Source organism: Coregonus clupeaformis, chromosome 29 (assembly GCF_020615455.1).
Source record: "Coregonus clupeaformis isolate EN_2021a chromosome 29, ASM2061545v1, whole genome shotgun sequence".
Taxonomy (NCBI): Eukaryota; Metazoa; Chordata; class Actinopteri; order Salmoniformes; family Salmonidae; genus Coregonus; species Coregonus clupeaformis.
This window is the reverse complement of record NC_059220.1, coordinates 4,126,317-4,138,816: the sequence shown is the minus strand read 5'-3', so window position 1 is coordinate 4,138,816 and position 12,500 is coordinate 4,126,317. Positions and strand designations below refer to the sequence as shown.

The 12,500-nt window shown below is 43.9% G+C and overlaps 1 protein-coding gene across 9 annotated transcripts in view; it reads left to right on the top strand.

Moving 5' to 3' along the window:
• LOC121544597 (neurexin-3a-like) overlaps positions 1–12,500 on the top strand; it is a 647,039-nt gene that overhangs the window by 10,647 nt on the left and 623,892 nt on the right. For 7 of the 9 annotated variants that reach the window (XR_005996136.2, XR_005996135.2, XM_041854567.2 and 4 more), the window contains exon 4: positions 371–382. The exons of the other annotated variants lie outside the window; for them this stretch is intronic. Coding sequence is in view for 5 of the 7 variants with exons in the window: in XM_041854567.2 (XP_041710501.2) it covers positions 371–382 (12 nt within the window). In the remaining 2 variants the exon portion in view is untranslated. The remainder of the gene's footprint in view (positions 1–370; positions 383–12,500) is intronic. 9 annotated transcript variants of the gene reach the window in all.

Here is a 12,500-nt window from a genome sequence, read left to right as displayed (position 1 = left end):
AAACTGACTGAAATATTTGTTTTTTGCATGCATTGACTTTAACATAAGCCTACAGTACTGTATCATGTGTGTGTGTGTGTGCATGTGTTTGTATGTGTGTTTGTGTGTGTGTGTGTGTGTGTGTGTGTGTGTGTGTGTGTGTGTGTGTGTGTGTGGTGTGTGAAGGCCTATGTTGTCTGTAGTGTGGTCTGATTATTACTACGGTGCCAAGTTGCTAATGTCTATTGATATTGACAATGTGTTTTGTACTCATCAAGCACCCTTCCATGTCAAAATATTCACTGTTGGTTTTCTCTCCTCCCCTTCCTCCTCTTCCTCTACCTTCATCCACTGTGGATATACTACCTCTTCTCTCCTCCTCCTCCCCTAGCTAAAAGCAAAGGTACAGATCAGTCTTTCTTTGACCTTCGCTTTAAGAAACCCTGAGCTAGATTGAATGAGTTTCATGTCAAATACCGTATGTGTTTCTCTGTGTGTTAAAACAGGGCAAAGTGTATTCACGCTCTTGTCTAATACATTGACGTGTGTGTTGAAACAGGGCAAAGTGTATTCACGCCCTTGTCTAATACATTGACGTGTGTGTTGAAACAGGGCAAAGTGTATTCACGCTCTTGTCTAATACATTGACGTGTGTGTTGAAACAGGGCAAAGTGTATTCACGCTCTTGTCTAATACATTGATGTGTATGTTGAAACAACGGGCTGGAGTCTACAGTAAAACACTCCCCTGGTGTAATGCGTCTCAGTGAGTTGCTGTGTTGTGTTTACCTTTCTGTGTGTTTAGCGGTTCCTGCCTAATGGCAGCTCAACAATGGTGCTTGAAATTAGGAAGTGAATTGCATTTTGGGAAGACAGGCTCTCAGTTTGATGACTATAGGCTGGGAGAGATTTGAATGATGTTCAGAAATGATGTTTTTCCCAGCTTCTCCTCCATTGTCTGAGGTGGATTATGTGGATTAGGACGTGATAATCTGCTTTTGGTCTGTTTTCATATCTGAAGTACAATGTAGTGATAGACCATAATGAAATGTCCTTGGGTGAATTATATGACGCTATGCTGCAATATGATTTAATCCACTTCTCTTGTGAGATATAGAGGACAGGGAGTGAGAGAGAGACAGAGAGAGAGTGAGAGAGAGACAGACAGACAGACAGAGAGAGCGAGAGAGAGAGAGAGAGAGAGAGAGAGAGAGAGAGAGTTTTTTTGAATTTTTATAAAACCTTTATTTTATACTCAAGTATTAACACAAATAATGGCACACTGCCTTTTCAGAAATTAAACAACAAATGTAATTCCTAAATAAATATTAAAACATAAAAATAAATTAAATAGAAATACAACAAAAGCATACATTCAACTCATTTCATCAACAAAAAATAGTTTCCCCTCCTCCACAAAACAAACCGCTCCTTCGTAAGCCAACTTCTCCTCAAACAATGGGAGATCTTTCACAGCTCAAAATCCACTTTTAATTCCCGCTTTCACTAATCCTTTCACTAAAAATACATCTTACATCCTGCCCATATCCAGTGTCTATCTTATGTTTCCTACTCAGAAAAATTGACATCTTAGCTTGTCCCAAAATAGAATTTAACAGTTGACATTTTCTTTTCTGTTGCTTACTATATTGAAACCCTAAAATAAAAACAGTGTTATTGAAAATCTCCCCTCCAGCTGTAAACAAAGACTCCAATAATTCAAAGAGAGGCTTTATCCTCTTTCACTCACATAAAACAGTGAACAATTATTTCTCTTATATTACAAAAAGGACATCCATTTCTGAGTTAATAACAGATACAAAAGCATTAACTGCAATGATGTCTTGCAAAACCCTCCATTGCATTTCACCAGTACCCTTTTGTAACGGTGGCTTGAATAGTGCTCTCCATGCTGGCTTTACCTTGTCATCAATGCCCAATTTTACCCTCCAAGGAGTGTCTTTTCAATTTTTCAATGTGTCTTTATTAAAAAACCTTGACACACCCCCTATATATGTCTTTCCAATTCACCTCATCCAAACCCACCTCTTCCAACCCTCTCAAATCCAGTAATAACGCCTTTCTTTCTGACTCTGGAATATTGGGTGTAATCCCCTAGTCTTGGAAATGGGACGTTTTCAAGCATACCCCACTCTTCTGCTGACAGAGCCTTCCTGCAGCTTCCCAGCTGTTGTCCGACAATCCTTTCCGACCTCACCCCCAAATGTTCAGCCACCCGTCCTCCATCCATTAAGGTGGGCCCAGCCATGGCCATTAACTGTTTTAAGGTGATGATTTTGCCCTTCACCAGAATCTTGGAGAAATGTGGAACAGCTGCAGTTATACAATCCAGTCTTGCCCCATACACCAGAGGTTCCTCCAACAGGCAAAGCACTGACTCCACTGAAGTGCGTCTGGACACCTTCATTATGCTCCACACCCTAAGAAGGCCTCTGTAAAACAGAGGTACTCCCTCCCTAGAAATCTGGCTACTATCAACCAAAAATAAAGCCTTCTTTAAACCTAATCCCCCGACCTGCTGTAATACAAGACCTGCCACCTCTCTCCAAACCACATTTTCCGGTCCATAAAGCAACCTTTGAATAAACTGAAACCGGAAAGCAGCAGCCCTACTAGAAAGATGTACAAGACCTTGTCCCCCCTCCTCTTTTGACAAATACAAAACACTTTGTGGAACCCAATGATATTTATCCCAAAATAAATCTACAATAATCGCCTGTATCTTAGCCAGAAGGCCAGATGGTGGCTCTAAAACTGACAACCGATGCCACAGTGCAGAAGTAACCACATTGTTAACTATAATAGTGCACCCCCTATATGACACACGAGATAACAACCAACGTCATCTCCTCATCCTCCCTTCCACCATTTCAACCACCCCATTCCAATTTTTTTCCATAGTCCCCTCATCTCCTAGGTACACTCCAAGATACTTAAAACCTCCCTTACACCATTCCAGACCCTTGGCAAAGCCATGATCCCTCCAGACTTTTTTCCCAATTTACCTTTGCAGAGGATTTTCCCCTAAACCGATCAACCATTAGACTCAAACTATCCACCTATTCTTGATTTAACCCTAAAATAACTATATCACCTGCATATGCTGAGAGACGAATAGGAGGAATATCCTCTGAAAGGTAAACCCCTTCAATGCGACTTCTAATACTATTTAGTAGTGGCTCTATAGCGATGGCATATAACATTCCCGACAAAGAACACCCCTGCCTAATACCTCTACACACTTTAAAAGGAGCACTCAAACCACCGTTAACTTTCAATACACTTTCAATGAAACCAAATGCCTCAAAAGTGTGCCATAAGTATTGATGTTCAACTCGGTCAAATGCCTTTTCCTGATCAATTGAAATTAGACCAGCATCCAACCCAATCGCACTAGAGACGTCCAAAAAAATCCAGAATCAGATACATTTTATCCCCTATCTGCCTGCCGGGAACACAGTAGGACTAGTCCGTAGGAATGATTCGCTCCATCACCTCCCTCAGCCTGTTGGACAAAGCATTTTTGACAATATCTTATAATCAGTTCACAATAAAGCCACCGGCCTCCAGTTCTTCACCTCCCTAGGGTCACCCTTTTTGGGCAGTAGGATGAGGACAGCTCTTCTGCAGCTTATCGGTAGTAACCCTCCGGTCAAACTATCGTTAACTACTGCTAGCCAATCCTCTCCCAACATGGCCCAAAAATACTTTAAAAAGTCAACCGGAATCCCATCAATGCCTGGTGCCCTTCCATTTTCCATGCCTTTAAATGCAGTGTATAGCTCCTGCAAAGACAATGGTTGCTCTAGCTCAACCTGAGCTTCCGCATCCACCTGTGGGAGGCCAGGTCGCAGTTGTAAATGAGAACCTGTTCTCAACTGGCTTACCTGGTTAAATAAAGGTGAAGTAAAAAAAATTAAAAATTAAATCAAGGAACTGCTGTGTCACTGTTTTATCCTCTTTGTACTCACACTTGTAGAGCTCAGCATAGAACTCTACTGCCCTCATTCTAATTTCACTAGGGCTAGTGAGCTCCTGTCCAACAGCTGATTTGAGGCAATTAATAATTATTCTTTGTCCATTCTTTTTCTCTAAACCAAATAAAAATGTGGATGAGGCATCCATTTCAGAGATTCCCTGAAACTTACTTCTCACCAATGCCCCTTGTGCTCTGAGACTGTGCAGTTCAAATTCCCAGCAATAAATAAATAATCTTCACTATTACATTTCTCAATGGTATTTGATAATGTCTCTAAAAAACATACCCTCTCAACTGCCACCACTGGGGCATATACATTTATCAGACACATAGTGATGTTTTCATACCTCGCTCTAACTTTTAATAACATCCCCTCAACTACCTCTTCAACCTCATATGACAAAGGCAAAAACCCTTTCGAGAATAAGATGGTCACACCCCCACTTTTTGAGTTTTTATGACTACACACATAATTTTCCATATTACTATGTTTTTCTTGTAGAAAACTTATGTAACTTCCATTTCCCTTCATTTTTTACGTCTCTCGCCCCATTTACATTTAAAGAAGAAATCTTAAAACTGCTCATGGATGGAAAAAAAATACAGAGGAAGACACAGAAACCACATCTCTTTACAGAGTTAAGGCTGCGGCTGAACTCTTTCATTTCCTTTAGAATTTCCATCACTTATCACTCTCGTGACCACTTTCTTGAGTCTAGCAATTTCAGGGCTTGTCAAAACTCCCCCCGTTATTTCTGACATCAGAAACTTTGCTGATTCAATAAACAATTCACATTCAGGAAAAAAATCTGTTACATTACAATCCTGCATATATTTATTTCCTTTTGTCAAATTTAGAAATTGACGTACCTTCTCAATCCCATGCCTCCCTTCCACCCCATTTCTCTCACTATTTTGTTGTGACGCGTCAGATGACTGACTCTCGCTATCCTCCCCAGAAGAAAACTCCACCATCTCTACAACCTGTTTATCCTCAACTGATTTATCAATCTCTACCTTCCTCTTAGAATTAGACCCTTCACCATCCCTTCAATTCTTCCTCTTACTCCTCGGTACTTTGAAAACAGCTGCTTCCTTTCCAATATTTCAATCTCCTCTTGACCTCCAATTTCATTTTCCAGCACCACCTCAGCGACCCCAGTCGCAATCTCACCGACTGTTTCCCCTCCCTTTGTTCTGATCTACCACAATTTCCCCCGTAGCCACACTGCTTTCCTTTCCTACTTTTCCAACCACATCTGCCCACCTTCACCCTTCCCCTGCACCCTTAGCATGTTCATCCCTTCGCGGTGGTGCATTAGCTGCACCAGCACTAGAGCTGCTACCGGGCTCTGCACGCTCGTTCTCGGGACAATTACGCACCAAATGCCCCTCTCTTCCACAGCCAAAGCATTTCATTGATTCAGTCAAAGTGTAGAAGACATAATCAAATCCAACAATCTTAAAACTGAACGCTAAATTCAGTTCGTTTAAAATCAAATGCACTTGTCTCCTATGAGACATGACATGTTTCAGCAAAGGAGATTTGCATCCAAAAAGAACCTTCTTTATTGTAGATACAAGTTGACCATGACGAGATAACTCTCGCTCCAACATTTCATCTCTAACAAATGGTGGCACGTTAGAAAGTAAGAGGAAATACCGATGTCTTTGTCTCCCGCAACACAACAATACTCTCAACTATCGTATTCACCTTTTCAATAGAATCTAAGAATATCACTACAGCGCTATTCGTCCTTGAGGCTGATTTGATGCTATCATACCCAATGATAGCACCCACTGCTAAGCTACATTCTTCCACTGAACACCCGGCCGCAGCAGGAATCTTTACTCCATGCCGCCAACTAAGTTTTTCAAACTCCAAACCTCCTCGAGTGGCCATTGCAACCAGCCCAACACGCTGATTTCGCCCTCGAGAAAAACAACCTCAATGATCCCACCAACTCTATACGTGCTTAGTGATAGTGAGACAAGATAACCTTTAAAACAACTAAACTAATCACTATATATATATATATATATATATATATATATATATATATATATATATATATATATATATATATATACACCGAAACCCAATAGAGTGAAAATAATTCCAGTCGCCCTCACAATCGCTCCTGCTTCCCGACTCACTCCCAGCATGCACTCCGACGAGAGAGAGAGAGAGAGAGACAGAGATAGAAAGAAAGAAAGAAAGAAAGAAAGAAAGAAAGAAAGAAAGAAAGAAAGAAAGAAAGAAAGAAAGAAAGAAAGAAAGAAAGAAAAAAAGAAAGAAAGAAAGAAAGAAAGAAAGAAAGAATCACAGTTAGTTGACCAAGGACACACACTTTAATAGATGTGTTCTATTTTTAGTTTGACACTGGAGTACTGTGTTGGCACCACACACACACACACACACACACACACACACACACACACACACACACACACACACACACACACACACACACACACACACACACACACACACACACACACACACACACACACACACACACACACACACACACACACACACACACACACACACACACACACACACACACAGACACACATACACAAACACATACATATGCTGATTTAGTCATGGCCTGGGATTGGGACTGCCTTGGGGAGAATCCCACTGGGACACATTCTGGCTGTGTGTGTGTGTGTGTGTGTAGCCTGAAAAAGGTGTGTCGTTTTCAAATCACCCCAGATGCTTACTGTACAGTGAGAGACTGATGAACCAGAGGAACTGTACATCCACACCATAGAGACTGCTTTACAGTGAGAGACTGATGAACCAGAGGATCGTGAAGCGCTAGCTGTGTCTGTTCGGCTCTGGCCGACTTTACTGTAATACTAAACTCCCTGGACATTAACAAGGGATAAAATTATCATGAAAGCAAAGAAATGCCCAGCTGTCACATTATCAATTAAAACGCAAAGTCACTGTCTTTAGTAAGGGAAACCAGACGGTGAAGTCAGTTTGATAGAATGCAATTGGCCTACAGTGAGAATCAGGTATGTTAGTGCTGGGCTCGAACCAAAGCCTGCAAACACAGGGAGAGAGTATGTACTTCTTCCTTCCACTTCTTACTTACCTGACATACAATTAAATAAAGAACAATACTCTTCTCTTCTCTTCCCGTCCCTAACCCAAAAGGAAACCCAGAGAGGTATACCCCAGTGCTTTATCAATAATATCTTCCCCCTGTGCTGACAGGTTCCCTCTCTCCTCCTCCTCCTCCTCCTCCTCCTCCTCCTCCTCCTCCTCCTCCTCCTCCTCCTCCTCCTCCTCCTCCTCCTCCTCCTCCTCCCTCTCTCCTTCCCTCCTCCTCCCTCTCTCCTTCCCTCCTCCTCCTCCTCCTCCTCCTCATCCTCCTCCTCCCTCTCTCCTCCTCCTCCTCTCTCCTCCTCCTCCCTCTCTCCTCCTCTCTCCTCCTCCTCCTCCCTCTCTCCTCCTCCTCCTCCTCCTCCCTCTCTCCTCCTCCACCTCCTCCCTCTCTCCTCCTCCTCCGCCTCCTCGTCCTCCTCGTCCTCCTCCCTCTCTCCTCCTCCTACTCCTCCTCTTCATCCCTCTCTCCTTCGCTCAATTTTCCTGTCTGTCTTACTTCCTGCTTCCTGTGTTTAATCTCTCCGCGTGACGGCAGACATTATTACCTATCAGCCCCCCTGTCGGCTCCTGTTAAGCAGACAGGATCTCCATTCCGGCTCTATTTGCATCCAACAGAGGATACTGGAAGACATAGAAGGAGGGAAAGAGAGTGAGAGAGAGAGGGAGAGGGAGAGGGGGAGAGAGAGAGGGAGAGGGAGAGATTTATATATATACACTGCTCAAAAAAATAAAGGGAACACTTAAACAACATGTAACTCCAAGTCAATCACACTTCTGTGAAATCAAACTGTCCACTTAGGAAGCAACACTGATTGACAATACATGTCACATGCTGTTGTGCAAATGGAATAGAAAACAGGTGGAAATTATATGCAATTAGCAAGACACCCCCAATAAAGGACTGGTTTTGCAGGTGGTGACCACAGATCACTTCTCAGTTCCTATGCTTCCTGGCTGATGTTTTGGTCACTTTTGAATGCTGGCGGTGCTTTCACTCTAGTGGTAGCCTGAGATGGAGTCTACAACCCACACAAGTGGCTCAGGTAGTGCAGCTCATCCAGGATTGCACATCAATGCGAGATGTGGCAAGAAGGTTTGCTGTGTCTGTCAGCGTAGTGTCCAGAGCATGGAGGCGCTACCAGGAGACAGGCCAGCACATCAGGAGACGTGGAGGAGGCCGTAGGAGGGCAACAACCCAGCAGCAGGACTGCTACCTCCGCCTTTGTGCAAGGAGGAGCAGGGGGAGCACTGCCAGAGCCCTGCAAAATGACCTCCAGCAGGCCACAAATGTGCATGTGTCTGCTCAAACGGTCAGAAACAGACTCCATGAGGGTGGTATGAGGGCCCGACGTCCACAGATGTGGGTTGTGCTTACAGCCCAACACCGTGCAGGACGTTTGGCATTTGCCAGAGAACACCAAGATTGGCAAATTCGCCACTGGTGCCCTGTGCTCTTCACAGATGAAAGCAGGTTCACACTGAGCACATGTGACAGACGTGACAGAGTCTGGAAACGCCGTGGAGAACGTTCTGCTGCCTGCAACATCCTCCAGCATGACCGGTTTGGCGGTGGGTCAGTCATGGTGTGGGGTGGCATTTCTTTGGGGGCCGCACAGCCCTCCATGTGCTCGCTAGAGGTAGCCTGACTGCCATTAGGTACCGAGATGAGATCCTCAGACCCCTTGTGAGACCATATGCTGGTGCGGTTGGCCCTGGGTTCCTCCTAATGCAAGACAATGCTAGACCTCATGTGGCTGGAGTGTGTCAGCAGTTCCTGCAAGAGGAAGGCATTGATGCTATGGACTGGCCCGGCCGTTCCCCAGACCTGAATCCAATTGAGCACATCTGGGACATCATGTCTCGCTCCATCCACCAACGCCACGTTGCACCACAGACTGTCCAGGAGTTGGCGGATGCTTTAGTCCAGGTCTGGGAGGAGATCCCTCAGGAGACCATCCACCACCTCATCAGGAGCATACCCAGGCGTTGTAGGGAGGTCATACAGGCATGTGGAGGCCACACACACTACTGAGCCTCATTTTGACTTGTTTTAAGGACATTACATCAAAGTTGGATCAGCCTGTAGTGTGGTTTTCCACTTTAATTTTGAGGGTGACTCCAAATCTAGACCTCCATGGGTTGATAAATTTGATTTCCATTGATAATTTTTGTGTGATTTTGTTGTCAGCACATTCAACTATGTAAAGAAAAAAGTATTTAATAAGATTATTTAATTCATTCAGATCTAGGATGTGTTATTTTAGTGTTCCCTTTATTTTTTTGAGCAGTGTATATATATATATATATATATATATATATATATATATATATATATATATATATATATATATAGAGAGAGAGAGAGAGAGAGAGAGAGAGAGAGAGAGCGAGAGAGAGAGAGGGAGAGGAAAGGAGAGAGAGAGACAGAGAGAGATAAAGAGAGAGAGAGGGAGAGAGAGGGGGAGAGGGAGAGAGAGAAAGAGAGAGAGGGAGAGAGAAGGGGAGAGGGAGAGAGAGAAAGAGATAGAGAAATAGAGAGAGGGAGGGAGGGTTGGGGAAGACAAGACCCCTCTCCTCTTCCCCACCCCTCTCTATTCTTCCACCACTCTCTCCTCTTCCCCAACCCTCTCTCCCTCTCCCCTCTTCCCCACCCCTCTCTCTCCCTCTCTTGTCTTCCCCACCCCTCTCTCTCCCGCTCTTCTCTTCCCCACTCCTCTCTCTCCCTCTCTCCTATTCCCCACCCCCTCTCCCTCTCTTGTCTTCCCCACCCCTCTCTCCCTCTCTCCTCTTCCCCACCCCTCTCTCTTCCTCTCTTGTCTTCCCCACCTCTCTCTCTCACTCTCCTATTCCCCCCCACCTCTCTCCCTCTCTCCTCTTCCCCACCACTCTTTCCAGGTCCTCTCTTCACCACCCCTCTCCCCTCTTCTCACCTCTTTTCCTATCTCCACACCCCTCTCTCCTCTTCCCCCTTTCTCACCCTCTCCTCTGACAGTTACCCAACACTAGCAGCCTGTGGTGTGATTCATGTGGTATTATAATTCTCTATAAGCTTTGTCAGGCTAGATTTCAATGTGTCTTAACTGCTCTGACAGTGCTGAGGTCAGGGAAAGCTTACGTTCAGCTGGTTTCACATAGGGTTGCACAGTTCTACCCTCTTCTCACTGGCACGCTATAGCTACGTCATATGTACCAGGTCCTGTGTGGCTCAGTTGGTAAGAGCGTGACGTTAGCATTGAGAGGGTAGTGGGTTCAATTCCCATTGAGGCCACCAATGTGAGCATATACAGTGGGGAAAAAAAGTATTTAGTCAGCCACCAATTGTGCAAGTTCTCCCACTTAAAAAGATGAGAGAGGCCTGTAATTTTCATCATAGGTACACGTCAACTATGACAGACAAATTGAGAAGAAAAAAAATCCAGAAAATCACATTGTAGGATTTTTAATGAATTTATTTGCAAATTATGGTGGAAAATAAGTATTTGGTCACCTACAAACAAGCAAGATTTCTGGCTCTCACAGACCTGTAACTTCTTCTTTAAGAGGCTCCTCTGTCCTCCACTCGTTACCTGTATTAATGGCACCTGTTTGAACTTGTTATCAGTATAAAAGACACCTGTCCACAACCTCAAACAGTCACACTCCAAACTCCACTATGGCCAAGACCAAAGAGCTGTCAAAGGACACCAGAAACACAATTGTAGACCTGCACCAGGCTGGGAAGACTGAATCTGCAATAGGTAAGCAGCTTGGTTTGAAGAAATCAACTGTGGGAGCAATTATTAGGAAATGGAAGACATACAAGACCACTGATAATCTCCCTCGATCTGGGGCTCCACGCAAGATCTCACCCCGTGGGGTCAAAATGATCACAAGAACGGTGAGCAAAAATCCCAGAACCACACCTAGTGAATGACCTAGTGAATGACCTGCAGAGAGCTGGGACCAAAGTAACAAAGCCTACCATCAGTAACACACTACGCCGCCAGGGACTCAAATCCTGCAGTGCCAGACGTGTCCCCCTGCTTAAGCCAGTACATGTCCAGGCCCATCTGAAGTTTGCTAGAGTGCATTTGGATGATCCAGAAGAGGATTGGGAGAATGTCATATGGTCAGATGAAACCAAAATAGAACTTTTTGGTAAAAACTCAACTCGTCGTGTTTGGAGGACAAAGAATGCTGAGTTGCATCCAAAGAACACCATACCTACTGTGAAGCATGGGGGTGGAAACATCATGCTTTGGGGCTGTTTTTCTGCAAAGGGACCAGGACGACTGATCCGTGTAAAGGAAAGAATGAATGGGGCCATGTATCGTGAGATTTTGAGTGAAAACCTCCTTGCATCAGCAAGGGCATTGAAGATGAAACATGGCTGGGTCTTTCAGCATGACAATGATCCCAAACACACCGCCCGGGCAACGAAGGAGTGGCTTCGTAAGAAGCATTTCAAGGTCCTGGAGTGGCCTAGCCAGCCTCCAGATCTCAACCCCATAGAAAATCTTTGGAGGGAGTTGAAAGTCTGTGTTGCCCAGCGACAGCCCCAAAACATCACTGCTCTAGAGGAGATCTGCATGGAGGAATGGGCCAAAATACCAGCAACAGTGTGTGAAAACCTTGTGATGACTTACAGAAAACGTTTGACCTGTGTCATTGCCAACAAAGGGTATATAACAAAGTATTGAGAAACTTTTGTTATTGACCAAATACTTATTTTCCACCATAATTTGCAAATCAATTCATTAAAAATCCTACAATGTGATTTTCTGGATTTTTTTTCTCGTTTTGTCTGTCATAGTTGACGTGGTACCTATGATGAAAATTACAGGCCTCTCTCATCTTTTTAAGTGGGAGAACTTGCACAACTGGTGGCTGACTAAATACTTTTTCCCCCCACTGTATGCACTCACTGTTGCAAGTTGCTATGGATGAAAGCAATGCCTCATTGTATATAGTATGATATGGTTTGTAATAGCAGTCTGTTTTTGGCCCAGACTTCTCCATCTCCCTCTGATATCATGTGAAGTTTATAGAGCCCCACAGTGGAGGTGTCATAATACCCATAAAACTTAGCAGTCAAACAGGGAAATGGTTCCAATCGTTTTTGCACCATTCATTTTTCTATTAGGGGATTTTAGAAACACTTAAAAAAAGGGCTTTATTTCGTTTAGGTTTACCCTGGTGTGACGTTTTGATAACCATGTAAATCTCTCTTGAATTCGAAAATGCTAATTATCATCAAAGTAGACTTCATACAAGCTCCTGCACATCATCTCTAGCTGACAGGTATTGTGTCAATAAAAAAATTGCACAAGACAGTTCACAGAATTGTAAATTTTAAAGAAATGTAGCCAATTTATTCATTACTACGTTTAACTAACATTAGATTCGGCAGTCTCGTCCA